Source organism: Choloepus didactylus, chromosome 5, assembly GCF_015220235.1.
Source record: "Choloepus didactylus isolate mChoDid1 chromosome 5, mChoDid1.pri, whole genome shotgun sequence".
NCBI classification, from domain to species: domain Eukaryota; kingdom Metazoa; phylum Chordata; class Mammalia; order Pilosa; family Megalonychidae; genus Choloepus; species Choloepus didactylus.
Window position 1 is genome coordinate 167,502,395 of NC_051311.1, and position 19,938 is coordinate 167,522,332.

The window sequence follows — 19,938 nt, forward strand, 5'->3', positions numbered from 1 at the left end:
CCACAGTAATGAGGTATTATGGTGATAAGGATTTCTGGACTTAAAGGAAAGTCCAGAAGAGAGACTGAGGTGGTTTGAGTGGATTCTGGGTAAATTTAGCAGTTGGTTCGGTTACTTGATTGGGCAATGTATGAGATAGTAGGAATTAGAGGGTGGTGGGGTAGGATTTGTGTTAGCATGATGATGAGATTTATTATTTGTACACGTTTTATGATGTTACCCAATCAGTAACTTGCTTTCAGGTAAAATTTATTAAGTTTCCCTGTAGGTATGCTTCCCAGAGGAAGGTGAGGAGGTCTGAGATATGTGGGAAAGGAGAGAGGAAGTTAAAGAGGATTTTAGGGCATGAATGAGGATTATGTGTAGGTGTAGGAAGTGGAAGGAGAGTGGCAGGGTTGATATTAGAGCAGCAGGAGACAGTTACATGAGCTTGCAGTAAGGTGAGGAATGTTTACGTTTTGTGAATTATTAGGCATATACACACAGTATTCTGAGGTTTAATTGTTAAGCAGTGATACCATCAGTTTTTACCATTTTCCAACTTTTACCACAGAAATTTCCCTTTCTGCAACTTTCTGTATCCATTCAGGTTTTGTACTACATTTTTCATTTTTCCTTCCTTTTGAAACAGTCATTTAGAACAAAACTACTTTCTTTTCCCTCTTAATAATTAAAAAAAGTTCTTTATACCTTTTACTCTATTTTCTAACTTTGAACACAGAAATAAATTTCCTTTTTTGCAAAGCTTCTGCATCTTTCTGTATTCATTCAGGTTTTCTCACACATTTTCTCTTTTTCTTTAAACAACCAATCATTTAGGACCAAACTACTTTCTTTTTCCTTTTAATGAAAGACATTCTTTATACCTTTATACTTAAGTTACTAAAATAATTCTGGAAAGTGTTTTTAAGCAAACGCTTTATAACTTACAATTACCGTTAAGATTAAACTTGTTGGAATAATGCTGAATATTTAAAACACTTTAGTTAATGCATTATGGAAACAGTAACTAGCAGATATGTCCTGTTGAGCCTTTTAATTGGTAAAAATGGGAGTGTTGTAAGGAGAATTTTTGTGTTTTATACTTTAAGGTTAACTAGAGAGGGAGGAAAGGGAAAGAAGGTGGATTGGTAGGTTTTGTTGAAGAGTTTCTATTTACTAAAGAGAGAAGGAAGATGCCTGATGCAGTTTAAGGAGAGAGAATGAGTATTTAAGCTTTTAGTCCAGCTAGGATGTTTTTTTCCCAGGATTGCTGTGGGGCAGCATGGGAAGATAAGGAATGAGTGGGTAAATATATGTTTGTAAAGTGTGCAGGGTAGGAGTGGGGTAGCTAAAGGCTGTGAAACTATTGTATTAACTCCAACTGTTGAGACTAAAGATTTGTTTGTTGGCCCTTTATATTCAGGGAGAGCAGAGTGAGTGGCCCCTGTGTCTATAAGAAATGAAATTGGCTTACCTGCTACTGAGTTGCCCAAGATTTCATGTGAGAGATCATTGTGGGGCCTTGTGTGCTTCCTGGGCACCTTCAGTTCTCTGCTGCTAGTTCCAGGAGCTCTGGGAGGCTAAACCCAGGGGTTTCAGTCAGGTGCATAACCAATGTCTCCATGCCTTGAGAGGCCTGGGGGCAGTTGGACTTCCAGTGACCTTACTGCTTGCAGAGTGGGTACAGCCCTGGGTGGGGTCAGGGATTTGGGTATTGCTTGGTCCAGTGCCTAGACTGTCCACATTTAAAGCAGGCTCCCCATGGTGTTTTTCTTTTGGGTTTTAGTAGAGCTTCAGGTTTCTTTCAGTGCTGAAGCAAGAAGCTGGTAAGCTTGAGTACAAGATTTGGTTTTGGTTTCCACTTTTAAGTTTTTCCTACTGGGCTTTTTAAATATTTCTATTGTTAAAGACCTTAAAGGTTTTGAAGTTTTTGGTGGATGTTAGGGGCTGTGTAAAATGGAGGGGGAGGAGAAATGAGGAGAAGATTCTCAAAGGGATTGAAGGAAGAGTTGGGAGGAGGAGAAGAGGGGGTGCTGGGTTTGGAGAAGATAGGCTATTTTGGGAGAGGGGAATAAGTTTCAGAGAGGGGCGCCTGCACAAGTTGAAGAGAGCTTGAACATATGGGACTTCAGTCCACTTGCTGAGATGCTGACGGTAATTGTTCAGGTTTAGAAGAATTTGTGGGTTGAGGGTTTTGTATTTTGGCCAGATGGATTTATTGTTTAATTTGTTGGTATTGCAATGTTAGAATGAAGTTGGATAGGGGAGGAGAAATTCTAGCTTTCAAGCTTAGGAACAATCAAGGGGGCGTCCCACCTTGAGAGTTCCAAGCCCCAAAGCAGAGGTGGAGGAGTGGATGGAGGCACTGTCTCACTTGCTCCTAGGGTCCTGGACCCAGCAGAAGCAGCTCTTATCTAGCACTAGGATTTTGGTGAATGTTGTCCCAGACAACAGAGAGTGCAGGAGGGGAAAGAGAGGGCACTTTCTCCTTACCCAAAGGCGATTTGCCAGTGTTGGTGCTGAAGTCAGGCAAGTGGGTTCTGACCTTTCTAATGGAGATTTTGTCTCCTTTCCTGGTCCTGGGTTTCAGCACCAAAACGTTAGTTTGTTTTGACCAGGAAGAGAAGAGACCAAAGATCGATCAGAGAAAGTTTTATTTATATGCAGGTGGGCTGAAGCCAAAAGATGGCAACTGCCCCAAACAAAGGTGGGAGTGCAATTTTATAGCTTTTGGGAGGGAGTGGGGGTAAGAAAGAGAAGTAAGGAGTTGACATCAGGGGATTGGTTTGCTTAGGAAGGGAAAGATAAGGAGTTGACATCAGGGGATTGGTTTGTTCAGGATGAGATAAGGAGTTGAGGTCAGGGAGGTTATTACATTACGGAAAATCTTTGTTTTTGTTCTTGCTCAAACTGTCACATCAGCTATGGGTGGGCTCCATGTAAACAGTCACATTCATTGTGGGTGGGGAGTTTTGCCTAGCAATGTATGATCTGAACTTCCCACTTCCACCATATTCGCACACCATTCAGCACTGTTATATATTCTCATAATAAAGTGCTACCATCACCTCTGTCCACTTCCGAACATTTATGTTCACCCGATTTAGACATTCTGCACATATTAAACAATTGCTTCCCATTCTTTATCTCAGTCTAAATCCTGGTAAGCTGTAGTCTATACTTTATGCCTATGACTTTACTTATTATAATTCCTTTCAGTGAGATCATACAATATTTGTACTTTTGTTTTTAACTTATTTCACTTAACACAACTTCCTCAAAGTTCATCCATGTTGTCACATGCTGAATACTATTCCATTGTATGTACTGAGGAAAAATTTAACCAGAGATATAAAGGACTTTGTGCCAGTTGGCATATATTATGTCCCCCAGAAAAAAACCATGTTCTTTGATGCAGTCTTGTGGGGGCAGATGTATTAGTGTTGATTAAGGTGTGACCTTTTTATTGGAAGTTTCCATGGAGATGTGACTGAATCAACTGTGGGTGAGACCTTTGATTAGATAATTTGCATGGAAGTGTTACCCCACCCATTCAGGGTGGGTCTTAATTGAATCACTGGAGTCCTATAACTGCTTACAAAAGGAGATGCTGCAACTGAGACAGACAATTTAAAGATGGCTGTTGAAAGCTGACATTTTGGAGAATGCCTGGGAAGAAGCAGATGCCAGCCACATGCCTTCCCAGCTAACAGAGGCTTTCTGGATGCCATTGGCCATCTTTCAGTGAAGGTACCCTATTGATGCCTTATCTTGGATGCTTTATGACCTTAAGACAGTAACTTTGTAACCAGATAAACCCCCTTTATAAAAGCCAATCCATTTCTGATATTTTGCAAAATGGCAGCATTAGCAAACTAGAACAGATTTTGGTACCAGAGGAGTGGGGTGCCGCTGAGCTTGCAAATACCAATCATGTTGGAATGGCTTTTAAAATGGATAAGGGGAAGATTCTGGAAGAATTGTGATGAGCTTGATAGAGAAGTCCTAAATTGCTTTGAAGAGACTGTTGGTAGAAATATGGACTCTAAAGATAGCTCTGATGAGGCTTTGGACAGAAATGAGGAATATGTTGTTGGAAACTGGAAGAAAGGCAATCCTTGTTTTAAAGTAGCAGAGAATTTGGCAAAATTGTGTCCTGGTGTTGGATGGGAGGCAGAATTTGAAAGCGATGAGCTGGGACACTTAGCTGAGGAGACCTGCAGACTACATGTGCCAATTAATAACCTGGCTTCTATTTGCAGCTTATAGTAAAATGCAAGTGAAGAGGGATAAGCTGAGGAACAAACTATTGGATTCAAAGAAACCAGAAACTAATTAGTTTGGAAAATTCTGGGTTTCCAAAAAGTGACCCCAGAAGCCTCAGCCCCACGTGAAGATTTAACCAAACATGGAACCCAGCTGCCATTTCAGTACAAGCCAGGATTGGAGATGGGGTTATCCAAGAGGATTTGTGGAAAGTCCTATTCTTTGGTGGTTATGACCCCTGTAAACTCCATGCTAACCCTACAAAATTTTTGTGAAATCTGTATAAGCAGAACTACTGGTCTGAACTGGAGGGGATGCAGAAGGGACAAATTGAAGGATAAACTTCTACAAAGACACAGCCTTGGAGGTGGAGGTCTTGAATCAAGAAATTTTGGACAGGGAGAGCAGAGTGGCCCATGCATGTGGAAAGGGTGAGTTTGCCCCAGAGGCAGGGTGCTGGCCTTCTGCATCGATGCTTAGGAAGAGCTCTGCCACCCCAGGCCCCAGAGAGGGTAGAGCACAATCTACAGGGAATTGGGGAAAGCCTGGCCACCACCCCACTGTTTGGAGAAGGGAGAGCCATTGCCCCAGAGAGGCTGAGTCAGTGGCACCCAGATGTTTGAGGAGAGTGGGTCTGAGAAGAAGGTGGTCTCCCCAGTGCATGGATGTGTTGGAGCACTCACCCCAGTGTTTGGAGGAAAAAGGGCTGCCACAAAGGCCCTCAGAAAGGGCTTGACTCCAACTCTCTCAAGCCCCAAGGATACAATGTTGTTCTGAAAATTACTCTCAGACTTTGAAATCCAATGGAGTTTGCCATGCAGATTTTAGAAACTGTGTTGGTCCCTTGAACCCTGTTTTCCTTTCAGTTTATCCTTATGGCAGTGGGAATGTTTATCCTGTGACTGTCCCTCCTTTGTATATTGGAAGCAGATAACGGGTCCACAGCTGGAGGGGAATTTTGCATTAGGACAGACCATGCCTGTAACTGATTTTGAAGAGATCTTGTACTTACCTATTATTACTGAAATGATTTAAGTTTTTGTGATACTGTGATGGGATGAATGTATTTTGTATAAGGAAAGATAATATTTTTCTGGGTCCAGGGGGTGGAATGTGCCAATTTGGATATATTATGTCCCCCAGAAAAATCCATGTTCTTTGATGCATCCTTGTTGGGTCAGATGTATTAGTGCTGATTAGAGTGTGACCTTTTGATTGGATGTTTCCATGGAGATGTGACTCAATCAACTATTGGTGAGACCTTTGATTAGATAAGGAGGTGTTACCTCACCCATACAGGGTCAGTCTTAATTGAATCACTGGAGTCCTATAGAAGTGTTTACAGACAGAAGGAGCTGCTGCAGCTGAGACAGACACTTTGAAGATGGCCGTTGAAAGCTGACATTTTGGAATGCCATTTTGAAATGCAGCCTGGAAGCAAGCAGATGCCAACCACGTGCCTTCCCAGCTAACAGAGGCTTTCTGGATGCCATTTTCCATCCTTCAGTGAAGGTACCCTATGGTTGATGGCTTGCCTTGGACACTTTATGGCATTATGACTATAACTTTGTAACCAAATAAACCCCCTTTATAAAAGGCTCCATTTCTGGTACTGTGCAAAACGGCAGGATTAAACTGAAACAGAGTTGTTCAAGACTACAGAACATTGCAGAAAGAATTTTAAAAGAACTAAATAGACATCCCGTGTTCATGGGTTGGAGAACCTAATATTGTTAAGATGCCAATACCACCCAAAATAATTTACAGATTTATTGCTATCACAATAACAATAAAATTCCAACCAACTTCTTTGCATAATTTTAAAAACCAATTATCAAATTTATATGAAAAAGCAAATGGTTTTGTATAGCAAAACCTGTTTTGTAAAACAAGAACCAAGTTGGAGGACTCACATTTCTTGATTTCAAATTTTGTTTCCAAGCTACAGCAATCAAACCAGAAGTTGATGGTTTGGAAAATTCTGAGTTTCTCGATAATGAGTCTCCAGAGAACAGTGCTCCATGTGAGGGTTTCACTGAACACAGTACCAGTCAGCCAGTTCAGTGCAAGCTGGGATTGGAGGTGAAGTTTCTTGGAAGGAGCTATGGAAAGCCCTACTGTCTGATGGTTTGTAAACCTGTGTACTACATGCAAAGTCAACCTGGTTTTTCAAGATCTATATGAACAGAACCACTGTCATCCTGGATTAAAAGTGACAGAAAAGGGACAGACTGAAGGAAAAATACTCAACATCACTAGCCATTAAGGGTATGTAAATCAAAACCACAGTGACTTACTATTCCACATCCATTAGAAAGGCTGCTATTATAAAATTGGAAAATTACAAGTGTTGGAGAAATAGGAATACTCAGTGCCATCTGGAATGTAAAATGGTGAGAAGCTTTGAAAGTTTGACAGTTCCTCAGGAAGTGGAATGTAGAATTACCACATGACCCAATAATCCCACTTCTACCTATATATCTAAAAGATATATGTAAAAGATATGAAAGATTCAAACAGATCTTATAACAGCGATATTCTTAGTGATATTATTTACCATTTCCAAAAGATGGAAGCACCCCAATGATCTATCAGCCAATAAGTGGGTAAGCAAAATGTGATATACACAGTTAAATATTTTTCAATCATGAAAAAGAATGATGTTCTTATACATATGATAACATGGATGAACTTTGAAGACCTCATGTTCAGTGAAATAAGCCAGACACAAAACGACACATATTATGTGATCTCACTGGTGTGTTATGCAATGGATGAAATGTTTAGAATAACAAACTCACAGAGTCACAGTCTAGGATATAGGTTACAGTGGGTGTGGAGAATGGGTTGTTAATGCTTAAAATGTAGAGCCTTTATTTGGGATGATGGAAATGATTTGGTAAAGAATGGTGTTGATGATAGGGCATCACTGTGAATGTAATTGCCAGCACTTATCTGTATATTTTAATGTGGTTAAAATGATGAATTTTGCATTCTATATGTGGTAATAGAATAAGAATGAATCCATGGAACTGTACAACACAAACACTGGGCCCTGAATTAAATCATATACTATAGTTAGTCGAATTATAAAAATGTGCTTTCATCAATTGTAACAAATGTACCATGCGTACGCATGAATGTGGACACATAAGTGAATATTCTTGTTATTAAATACAAATGGAAATACTAAGTGTAAAAGAAGCTTGATGTATATGACTTCTCAAATGTTGAGAGGACCATAGAAAGATATAGATAGTAAGGTAAATACATATATAGAAAGAAGGAATGGCAGGGAAAATGTGGAAAGACTTTAAAAGTTGGTGGATCTTATCTGGTTGGATGGTAAGTTGGGACAGTCTCTTCATATGTCCCAAAGTGTCTTCTGGGGCATTTTCTCCAGTATTACTAAATCCAGTCCAGGATCATGTATTCCTTTTATTCTTGTCTCTTTAATCTCCCTCTCAGTGATGTCTCTCTGTTTCTCTTCACCTTTTTTTTTTTTTTTGAGAAAATAGGCAAGATCAACTTTCATATCTCAACCACTCTAAAACTTACAATTCAGTGGGATTAATCACACTCAAAATGCCATGCTTCCCTCACCACCATGTGTTGCCCATTTCCTCTCACTTCAAAAACTCTGTACCCATGAATTAATTCTCCATTCTCCCTTCTCCCATAACCCAGGATCTACACTCTACTTTCTGCCTTTATGAATTTTCACACTATATTTCATATGAGCTGAATCATGCAGTATCTGTTCCTGTGTGTCTTCAGGGTTCATTCTTGAGTCAGCATGCATCATAAACTCACTCCTTTCTAGTGAGGTGTAGTGAACAGTATTCCAATGAATGTATATACCACTTACAGTTTATGCATTCATACGCTGTGGACCTTTGGGTTGTGTCCACCCCCTGGCAAGAATAAATACCCCCTGACTACTACTACTTTGGCCTTTCTTATAGAGTTGGTGTTCTTGTGGTAAACTCCCTGGGCTTTTACTGTCAGCAGGTCTTAATTCCCTTTCACTTTTTTGTCTATTAAATTCTTTTAAAAATTAATGTTTGTTTAGAGAACAGTCATTCTTAAAATGTAGGAATCCCATACACCTCTGGGACAGAAATGAATTGTGAACCAGTCAGAACATCCAATGTCTTGATGCTGGGAGAGAGGTCCTCCTGTTTCTCTTTGAGCTCACTTCATGTTCCTGTTGATTGGACTGGGTTTCCTCCTAGGTAAAGGGTTTGGGATTCATGACAGGTGATTCTGTGGGTTGTGGTCAAGACTTACCTCTGGAGGCTTTTATCTCCTTTCTCAGCTTTCCTCACCTACTGCTTGTCTGATTGTGATGAAAATCCAAAGGAACCTGGTTGTCAGCTGAGCTATTGACAATGCAAGCAAAGCTGAGTAGGAAATTCTCCTTTAACTGAAGTTACACCACACTTGCCAGCAGATGGAGAGGTTTGCAATTTTGAAGTACTCAAAACAAGAAAACTAAAATTTTCCTTACAGCTGTTATTCCCAACTGCACTACTTCAATTTTTGTAAGTCAAGCTTATTCACATTTAATCAATTGATGCAATATATAGGAAGTATCATTCCCATAATTAAAATAAAATTTATGGTACTGGAAATTTTTGAGAGAGACCAGAAGCAACAAAACATTTTAATCTTCAACAAACAGCTGAGCTGCAGATATAAGAACAATGAAAACTGGCATTGTAGTCCCCATGAAATGTTGAGAGTGGGAGGTCTCCTACCATAATAATGGTCATACTAGGGCCATCTTTGAGTACAACCATCTGAAGGGTCCCTGCCAAGTGATCCTGAACCAGCTGGACTTAACATTATAATGAACAACTGAGTTATATAGAATTGAGGGAGGCAGCACTGACTCAGTTCTCCAGAATTCTACATGTTCCTTCAAAGTTTGCTGCCATTTTAATGATTAATAGACCAGTGAATTGAATTTAGAGAGAAAGCACTTCATTCATCTCATTGGATCTGTTCAGTAACATAACATAAAAACAGTTTTGGAAATGAGAGGAAATTGAGGTCATCCCTATATGGGAATAATCTAAGTATAGTCCTTTTTAAAAAGTGGTATATCTTCCATTATTCTTCCTGCCCCTTTTCCCTTCTCTTCTCCTTCTGGGACACCTATGACATGTATATTCATGTGCTTCATGTTGTCATTCAGTTCTGAGACCATGCTCATAATGTCCTTTCCACCAGTCCATGGATCCTTTCTTTTGCCTCTTCTAATCTGCTATTGTATGTCTCCATTGTGTTTCTCGTCTCTTCTATTGTGCTTTTCATGCCCATGAGTTCTCCTGATCGTTTTTCCAAACTTTTGAGTTCTTCCTTGTCTGCCCAATGACTTCTTTATATCTGTTCTAGTTTGCAGATGCTGCCGGAATGCAAAACACCAGAAATGGATCGGCCTTTATAAAAGGGGGTTTATTTGGTTACAGAGTTACAGTCTCAAGGCCATAAAGTGTCCAAGGTAACACATCAGCGATCGGGTACGTTCACTGGAGGATGGCCAATAGTGTCTGGAAAACGTCTGTTAGCTGGGAAGGCACATGGCTGGCGTCTGCTCCAAAGTTCTGGTTTCAAAATGGCTTTCTCCCAGGACGTTCCTCTCTAGGCTGCAGTTCCTCAAAATGTCACTCTTAGTTGCTCTTGGGGTGTTTGTCCTCTCTCAGCTTCTCTGGAGCAAGAGTATGCTTTCAGCGGCCATTTTCAAACTGTCTCTCATCCGCAGCTCCTGTGCTTTCTTCAAAGTGTCCCTCTTGGCTGTGGCTCCTATTCAAAATGTCACTGGCAACTGCACTGGGTTCCCTCTGCCCTTTGGCTCATTTATATGGCTCCACTGATCAAGGCCCACCCTGAATGGGTGGGGCCACGCCTCCATGGAAATTATCTCATCAGAGTTATCACCTACAGTTGGGTGGGGCACATCTCCATGGAAACACTCAAAGAATTCCAGTCTAATCAGCACTAAAATGTCTGCCCCACAAGATTGCATCAAAGAATATGGCTTTTTCTGGGGGACATAATACATTCAAACCGGCACAATATCCTTCATCTCTTTTGCCATATCTTCCCTCAACTCATTGATTTGATTTTTGAGTTGATTTATAGGTTTAATTATTAGTTTCAAGTCCTGTATCTCAACTGAAGGGTAAATTTGTTGATCGTATACCTATACAACTTATACTGTGTGATTATGAAAACCTTGTGGTTCACACTCCCTTTATCCAGTGTATGGACAAATGAGTAGAAAAAAGGGGGACAAAAAGTAAATGAATAATGGGGGAGGAATATGAGATGTTTTGGGTGTTCTTTTATTTTTGTTTTTCTTTTTCATTTGAATAATGAAAATGTTCCAAAAAATTGATTGTGGTGATAAATGCAAAACTATATCATGATACTTTGAACAATTAATTGTACACTTTGGATGATTGTATGGTATGTGAATATATCTCAATAAAATTGCTTAAAAATTTTAAACTGCAAAAAATGACATTATGGATATCGCTATTCTTATGTTTGTGTAGCTTTACTTAAAATTGGTGGAAAAATATTTTAGGTATGGTTGCTCTAGAGTATTCAAATCAGTATCGGGATATCATAATTAGAAGTGTATTAGGAAATTTCCAGGAGTATATCACACCATGCCATGCGATATTCCTTTACATGGAGTTGTATGTATTCGAAATGTCTGTGTCTTTGACTGCACCTGAAAAGCAGGTGGCATTTCAGCATTTAGAGTGATCTTACTTGAACTCCAAACAGATTTCTGGCATTATAAACCCAGTCTCTGCTTCATCAGTGCTGTCATTTTGAGCATCAGGACTTTGGTAAGGGTGGCCCTGTGTGAACCTAAATTTCTGTGATGTTTTAGGAGTTAATGACCTACAAAGATGTAGCTGTAGACTTCACCCAGGAAGAATGGGCATTATTAGACACAACCCAAAGAAAGCTATTCAGAGAAGTGATGCTTGAGAACATAAATCATCTGGTTTCACTGGGTGAGTCTCTGAAATTTTTTCTGTCACTAATACGTAACTGTCAACTGTCTAATGTATGTGTCTACCATCTACTTAGTTACTGATCATATCTATCATATATCTTTATTTTGAGTAAGTCAGCTTCTCAATATTGTTCTATAACCTTTCTGTATTCTATTTATATTTTATATTTTGAGCCCATTTAAATTATTTGGTAACCCATACAACCACTCAAATGAAATGTTTTCTAAGCTTTTTCTTACAACTTCACCCTCATACAATTTAATCTTCTTGACCACCACATAATGTCTTTCTTGAATTTCAATCTCCAACACTCAGAGCAGTGCTGGAAAGTCAGTGAATAATTTTTGAATGGATAAATAAGTGACTAGCTATATTAGGTAACTTTCTTGGGGTAAAGTAGGAACATGTTGGAAGTTAAGCAGTTATCTTAGGTTAGTTGTCTTTTTCTTACTCCCTTGTTATGGTCTCTTTGAAATGTTCTTTTATTGTATGTTTGTTTTCTTTTTAACTTTTTTTTCATACAGTTGATTTAAAAAAGAAGGGAAAGTTAAAAAAAAAAAAAAAGAAAAACAAGGGAAAAAAAAGATGTAGTGCCCCCTTGAGGAGCCTGTGGAGAATGCAGGGATATTCGCCTACCCCACCTCGATGGTTGCTAAGACGACCACAGACATAGGGGACTGGTGGTTTGATGGGTTGAGCCCTCTACCATAAGTTTTACCCTTGGGAAGACGGTTGCTGCAAAGGAGAGGCTAGGCCTCCCTATGGTTGTGCCTAAGAGCCTCCTCCCGAATGCCTCTTTGTTGCTCAGATGTGGCCCTCTCTCTCTGGCTAAGCCAACTTGAAAGGTGAAATCACTGCCCTCCCCCCTACGTGGGATCAGACACCCAGGGGAGTGAATCTCCCTGGCAACGTGGAATATGACTCCCAGGGAGGAATGTAGACCCGGCATCGTGGGACGGAGAACATCTTCTTGACCAAAAGGGGGGTGTGAAAGGAAATGAAATAAGCTTCAGTGGCAGAGAGATTCCAAAACGAGCCGAGAGGTCACTCTGGTGGGCACTCTTATGCACACTTTAGACAACCCTTTTTAGGTTCCAAAGAATTGGGGTAGCTGGTGGTGGATACCTGAAACTATCAAACTACAACCCAGAACCCATGAATCTCAAAGACAGTTGTATAAAAATGTAGCTTATGAGGGGTGACAATGGGATTGGGAAAGCCATAAGGACCACACTCCACTTTGTCTAGTTTATGGATGGATGAGTAGAAAAATAGGGGAAGGAAACAAACAGACAAAGGTACCCAGTGTTCTTTTTTACTTCAATTGCTCTTTTTCACTCTAATTATTATTCTTGTTATTTTTGTGTGTGTGCTAATGAAGGTGTCAGGGATTGATTTAGGTGATGAATGTACAACTATGTAATGGTACTGTAAACAATCGAAAGTACGATTTGTTTTGTATGACTGTGTGGTATGTGAATATATCTCAATAAAATGAAGATAAAAAAATAAAATAAAATAAAATGTATAAAGCTATGAAAAAAAAAATAAGTGACTAAACAATTTGAAATATTTATTCTGCTCTAAGAGCTATCCTGAGGATTTGGAACACAATAGTAAATACATGATAAATATTAATTTCCACATAGAATTTAGATTGTTTAGCTACAGTTTACGCTTATACAATTATTTGTTGTCATTGTTCTGTGTTCAAAGTGCTTTTGTCTTGCTGACTTCATTTCACACGTTTTTCTTTGGTAGCCTCCTGTGGACTTCATAATGCACTGCTAACACTTAACTCAGATTCCAGGTTTTTTTTTTTCATACAAATAGGATGTCCAGTCTGCAAATCAGATGTCCTTTCCCAGATGATACAAGGAAAGGAGGTGTGGAGAGAAGGAATAGGATTTCTTCAAAACTGGAGTCCAGGTGAGCTTCAGAAACCTGTGCATCAGTAGTGGAAAGACCCCTTCACTTAATGAGTAGGTCCATGGAAATATCAGTCTCAGATTTCCTTAAGTTATGATTTCTCAAATGTAGGCGAGGATATTGGGTAAGTTTTCTTCATATGTGGTGGTTAGTTTTTTACATTTACCAAGTTCTATTCAGGTTCCTTTGACTTTGGGAAAGGGATGTGGATGTATTACTGGAATTATATGTGATCAGAATGAAAATTATCCAGGTATTACTCTTGAAATATTTTCCCTCTTTTTACCTCCATGACTTTCTGCTTGTTAATGTCCTATAATGTTTCCTTCTGCCTGGAGTATTACTTAATTTGATGTTCTCTCCCAGCCAAGTGTCTACCCTTGAAACATACTGAGAGAGGGATATTTGGGACTTTTCAGTGTTTTCATTTCTGTTATGCTTCCCTAACAATATACTGTGTTTCTTACCCAATAATTATAGCCAGGAAAAGTGCCAGTAAAATGCAAGAAGTAGTATTGCCGCAACTTACATACGGAAAGGAAAATTCTAACGTCATATCATTGGTAAGCTTCATTGGTGTTAATCTTAGTTTTCCAAGTAGATTTCTGGGGATTGAGTAAAGTATAAATTCAGCAGAATCACTTAGCTGTAATTAATGTTGTGGTTAAGTGCTACTCCAGCAAAAATCTGTGATACTTTGAATTTAGAGAAAAATGAAACAGAACACAAAACTCTAAGCTGAGTTCTTATGAAAACTTGATGGCATAAACAGGATTCACATACCTGAATTTTAAAAATCATAAAATTCAAAATTGATCAGGTAACTGTGCAATTAGGGTATTAGAAAAATCTCCATGCATGAAGTTGAATAATGTGTATATGACACTAACATGGGAAAGATTTTAATTGGAGATGATCACTGAAGGATTAGTTGAGAATTCATATGGCAGGAGATGAGGAAGTTTATGTGTATGAACAAATGTTTTACTGTCAATCTCCCCACAGCAGATATCACACGTTCAAAAGAATCCCTTTCAATGCAATTATTTGCAAGAAGATTCCACTCTCAGATCCACAGTGACTCACCATGCATTATTTCCCATGAGAAGGAAACCATATTTAAGCACACCACTTGGAAAACTCCTTGGTGACCACTCATGTTTTAATCAACATGAGCACATTCCAACTGAAAGTAAATCATATGAGAGTCATTGGAGTGTTAAAGACATTACTAAAAGCTCTGGCCACAGGAAATCCAATGGAACTCAAACTGGAGATAAACTATATGAATGCCTTATATGTGGGAAAAGTTGCAGTAGATTTTTTCATCTTAAACAACATGAGAAAACACACACTGCAGAAAAACCCTATGAATGTGATTTATGTGGGAAAGCCTTCAGTGTATATTCTTATCTTAGGAAACATGAGAAAAGACACACTGGAGAGAAACCCCATGAATGCCATTTATGTGGGAAAGCCTTCAGTCAATACTCTTATCTTATGAAACATGAGAGGATACACAATAGAGAGAAACCCCGTGAAAGCCATCTGTGTGGGAAAACCTTCAGTCAGTATTATCTTAGACATGAAAAAAACCACAGTGGAGAGAAACCTCATGAATGCCATGTATGTGGGAAGGCCTTCACTAGATCTTGGAATCTTAGACAACATGAGATAACACACACTGGAGAGAAACCCTATGAATGCCATACATGTGGGAAAGCCTTCATGCGTTGTTTTAACCTCATACGACATGAGAAAACTCACACTGGAGAGAAACCCTATGAATGCCATACCTGTGGGAAAGCCTTCACTCATTGCTCTACTCTCAAATATCATGAGAAAACTCACACTGGAGAGAAACCATATGAATGTGATACATGTGGAAAAGCCTTCATTGAATGCTCTGCTCTCAGAAAACACGAGAGAACTCACACTGGAGAGAAACCCCATGAATGTCATCTGTGTGGAAAAGCTTTCTTTCAGAGTTATGGTCTTAGGAGACATGAGATAATGCACAGTGGGCAGAAGCCATAAGAATGCCATCCATATGGAAAATCTTAATTTTTCTATTCTTTGTCAACATGAAATTATGAATGTCATTAGTCTTGGAAAGTGTTCAGTCAATATTCTGACCTTAGATGGAGAGAGAGAACATAACATTTTTAGCATGGAAGGGACTTCACCCATAGCCTTGTAATTTAAAAATAGAGAACTCATATACTGAAGAAACACCCTATAATCAATGTGGTAGGGCCTTTAGCCATTATACTATTTTATTTGATAAACAGAAATTCATATAGGGGAGAGTCTGCATGAATGTCATCCAAAAAAGTCCTTAGTAGATGGCCTGATGAGAAATTGTATGAGAACTCATGATATAAAATAATGAAAGAAAGCCCTTCCACTCTAAGCAAGGCAGAGAAATTAACACATGAGGAATTCTGTGTATGCAATGTTGGAATGCCTTAATTTGTAGTTTATTTAAGGTTAATGAGTGAACTCCATAGGAATGAGACACTAGGTCTGTAATTACTGTGCACTACTATCATTCAGTGATACCCAAGCCTTGGTGTGCTAAAAACTAATTAGAAATAAATACAAAAAAATTAAATAAGATGAAAAAGTCATGAAAACATGAAATAAGAGAAAAGCCTTTATTTACAGGATGAAATCCCTTGAGGGATATCCAGAAATTTCATGATGGAGAATGTACTCATTGTAAAATCTAGGGAAGTCACTTATTTAGAATTTGGGGAAGATATATGCATGTGTTATTGTAACTCTGAGGTATAGTGTTGGAGGGGATTGGGCAAATTATAGGATGTTTGGCGGTGCTGTGATGGAAGTGGTATATGTGTGGGGATAGGAATGTGTGAAGCCTGTGATTTGGGGTAAATGAATATGCTTCTGTGGTTACTTCTAAAGGATCAATGGACAGTTTGGGTCGGTAACTAAATATCTGCAGAATAGGAATAGATATGTTTGTTTTTCATCTTACAAGGAACAACTTCATCTTGATAACTACAATATCAGTGGGTGAGAGGATCCTGCAAACAGTAGTTCACTAAGCCAATCAGAGGTCCAGATATTTCCCATTTCCCCTTACTAGTGGCTCATTAGGGAATATCAGAACCTGCTGAAGCAATCATCTCAGTGAAAAAAGAGGTAATAAATTTCAAAATCTACAGGGCCCAAAGGCAATGCCATCATGATGGTCCAGATGTGGGAATACAGTCCTTGACAATTTTTGTAAAGATTATTTTCCAGAGCATGGGTATATGAAAATTTTGACTAATTTTAGAATTTATAAATTGCTGAATTTTACCAGTAAGTTTGGGTACACAAGTAGTATTTCTCTTCAGCATAACCTTATATTTTTGAAATACTGAGACATTGTTTTACCTTAAATAGAGAACAAGAAAAATTTATCTTTCACAACTTCCATGTTATATAGACATAATGGTAGATTTATATAGTGTAATAAGTTAAAGAGTGGAAAGAAAAAAGAACAGGAGAAAAAATGAAAGTTTTCATTTGCAGTTGACATTTGGTTTTATAGAAACCACTATTAAATTTGCAAAAGGATGTTAGAGACCATTAATTTTAGGAGTGTCACTGGGTGTGAAGTAAAAATAAAATATATTTTCTATATGTTAGAAATTTATTGGGAGAGATAATCCAAGTACCTGGGCCCAGAATGTCATGGTGTCAGAATTTTCATGCCCAGTTAGGTGACAGATCCACCAAGCAGCAGAAGTAGTCATGGGAAATTGAACTGTTTCATTGATGCCATTGAGCTTAAGTCCATTGTCCTCATTTTCCAGGAAGGGATCATCCCAAGTTTGTGTCCCACCAGTTTCTCAAGCCTCATTGGGTGTGAAAAACAGTTTGGTGTTTTTCTCATTGGGTCATTCCAAAGATATTTATAATAGGACCCTTGCCATATGCATAAACATAGCATAAATGGTTCCTTCCCAGACCACAAGTTGTTTCCAAATCTCCCTTCACTACACTGGAGAATATTTGGTTCTCCAGTCACATTTTGTCCATGAACCTGACAAGACTGCTAACCCATTGGTAAGTTTCCCCCAAGAGGCAAGAAATAGGTACATGGGGACTGAGGTCCAAGTGTTCCAGGATTATTAGCACCACTCACAGTTCAACCTATTGGGGACTTTTTCTAGTGTCACAGGTGGTATATTGTCTACCTGAGGCAAGGGAAACTTGCTGATTCCCAGTGCTTTCAGCTTGGGTGACTCACCAGTGAACCAGCCTGGGCATCTGGTGGGATGTCCATGTGTCAAGTTCTCTGGCTTCCAATGCATGGATGGATCCAGCAGAGAATCATGGTAACTTGTTAGGTACATGGTTGGTCAGCATGGCAATTCCATTTGTGTTCTGCTTCAAATGGTCTTTTTTTTTTTTTTTTTTTTTTAAATCATCATTTTATTGAGATATATTCACATACCACGCAGTCATACAAAACAAATTGTACTTTCGATTGTTTACAGTACCATTACATAGTTGTACATTCATCACCTAAATCAATCCCTGACACCTTCATTAGCACACACACAAAAATAACAAGAATAATAATTAGAGTGAAAAAGAGCAAATGAAGTAAAAAAGAACACTGGGTACCTTTGTCTGTCTGTTTCCCTCCCCTACTTTTCTACACATCCATCCATAAACTAGACAAAGTGGTGTTTGGTCCTTATGGCTTTCCCAATCCCATTGTCACCCCTCATAAGCTACATTTTTATACAACTGTCTTCGAGATTCATGGGTTCTGGGTTGTAGTTTGATAGTTTCAGGTATCCACCACCAGCTACCCCAATTCTTTAGAACCTAAAAAGGGTTGTCTAAAGTGTGCATAAGAGTGCCCACCAGAGTGACCTCTCGGCTCCTTTTGGAATCTCTCTGCCATTGAAGCTTATTTCATTTCCTTTCACATCCCCCTTTTGGTCAAGAAGATGTTCTCCGTCCCACGGTGCCAGGTCTACATTCCTCCCTGGGAGTCATATTCCACGTTGCCAGGGAGATTCACTTCCCTGGGTGTCTGATCCCACGTAGGGGGGAGGGCAGTGATTTCACCTTTCAAGTTGGCTTAGCCAGAGAGAGAGGGCCACATCTGAGCAACAAAGAGGCATTCAGGAGGAGACTCTTAGGCACAAATACAGGGAGGCCTAGCCTCTCCTTTGCAGCAACCGTCTTCCCAAGGGTAAAACTTATGGTAGAGGGCTCAACCCATCAAACCACCAGTCCCCTATGTCTGTGGTCATGTTAGCAACCATGGAGGTGGGGTAGGCGAATACCCCTGCATTCTCCACAGGCTCCTCAAGGGGGCACTACATCTTTTTTTTTTTTTTTTTCCCCTTGTTTGTCTTTTTTCTTTTTTTTTTTTTTTTTTTTTTTTTTTTAACTTTCCCTTCTTTTTTCAAATCACCTGTATGAAAAAAAAAGTTAAAAAGAAAACAAACATACAATAAAAGAGCATTTCAAAGAGACCATAGCAAGGGAGTAAGAAAAAGACAACTAACCTAAGATAACTGCTTAACTTCCAACATGTTCCTACTTTACCCCAAGAAAGTTACATAATATAGCAACATTTCAGTGAACTTGTTCCTACTACAACCATCAGAAATTAACAGACCATAGTCATTTCTGGGCATCCCCAGAACGTTAAATAGCTTATCTGTTCTTCCTGGATTATTGTTCCCCCTTCCTTAATTGCTCTCTACTGCTAGTTCCCCTACATTCTACATTATAAACCATTTGTTTTACATTTTTCAAAGTTCACATTAGTGGTAGCATATAATATTTCTCTTTTTGTGCCTGGCTTATTTCGCTCAGCATTATGTCTTCAAGGTTCATCCATGTTGTCATATGTTTCACCAGATCGTTCCTTCTTACTGCCGCGTAGTATTCCATCGTGTGTATATACCACATTTTATTTATCCACTCATCTGTTGAAGGACATTTGGGTTGTTTCCATCTCTTGGCAATTGTGAATAATGCTGCTATGAACATTGGCGTGCATATATCTGTTCGTGTCACTGCTTTCCGATCTTCCGGGTATATACCGAGGAGTGCAATCGCTGGATCGAATGGTAGCTCTATATCTAGTTTTCTAAGGAACTGCCAGACTGACTTCCAGAGTGGCTGAACCATTATACAGTCCCACCAACAATGAATAAGAGTTCCAATTTCTCCACATCCCCTCCAGCATTTGTAGTTTCCTGTTTGTTTAATGGCAGCCATTCTAACCGGTGTTAGATGGTATCTCATTGTGGTCTTAATTTGCATCTCTCTAATAGCTAGTGAAGCTGAACATTTTTTCATGTGTTTCTTGGTCATTTGTATTTCCTCTTCAGAGAACTGTCTTTTCATATCTTTTGCCCATTTTATAATTGGGCTGTCTGTACTATTGTCATTGAGTTGTAGGATTTCTTTGTATATGCAAGATATCAGTCTTTTGTCAGATACATGGTTTCCAAAAATTTTTTCCCATTGAGTTGGCTGCCTCTTTACCTTTTTGAGAAATTCCTTTGAGGTGCAGAAACTTCTAAGCTTGAGGAGTTCCCATTTATCTATTTTCTCTTTTGTTGCTTGTGCTTTGGGTGTAAAGTCTAGGAAGTGGCCTCCTAATACAAGGTCTTGAAGATGTTTTCCTACATTATCTTCTAGGAGTTTTATGGTACTTTCTTTTATATTGAGA

The 19,938-nt window shown here is 39.1% G+C and overlaps 1 protein-coding gene across 7 annotated transcripts in view; it reads left to right on the forward strand.

The window, feature by feature from the left end:
- Window positions 1–16,834, forward strand: part of LOC119534687 (zinc finger protein 596-like) — a 48,302-nt gene extending 31,468 nt beyond the window's left edge. For 4 of the 7 annotated variants that reach the window (XM_037837321.1, XM_037837322.1, XM_037837324.1 and 1 more), the window contains 4 exons: window positions 11,159–11,285; window positions 13,122–13,217; window positions 13,698–13,780; window positions 14,223–16,834. In XM_037837321.1, the coding sequence (XP_037693249.1) occupies window positions 11,159–11,285; window positions 13,122–13,217; window positions 13,698–13,780; window positions 14,223–15,254 (1,338 nt within the window). In that variant the 3' untranslated portion in view covers window positions 15,255–16,834. Of the gene's footprint in view, window positions 1–4,270; window positions 4,680–5,731; window positions 6,517–11,158; window positions 11,286–13,121; window positions 13,218–13,697; window positions 13,781–14,222 lie in introns of those variants that run through there. The other 3 variants (XM_037837323.1, XM_037837325.1, XM_037837320.1) reach the window with 3 other exon arrangements.
- The last annotated feature ends 3,104 nt before the right edge of the window (window positions 16,835–19,938 follow it).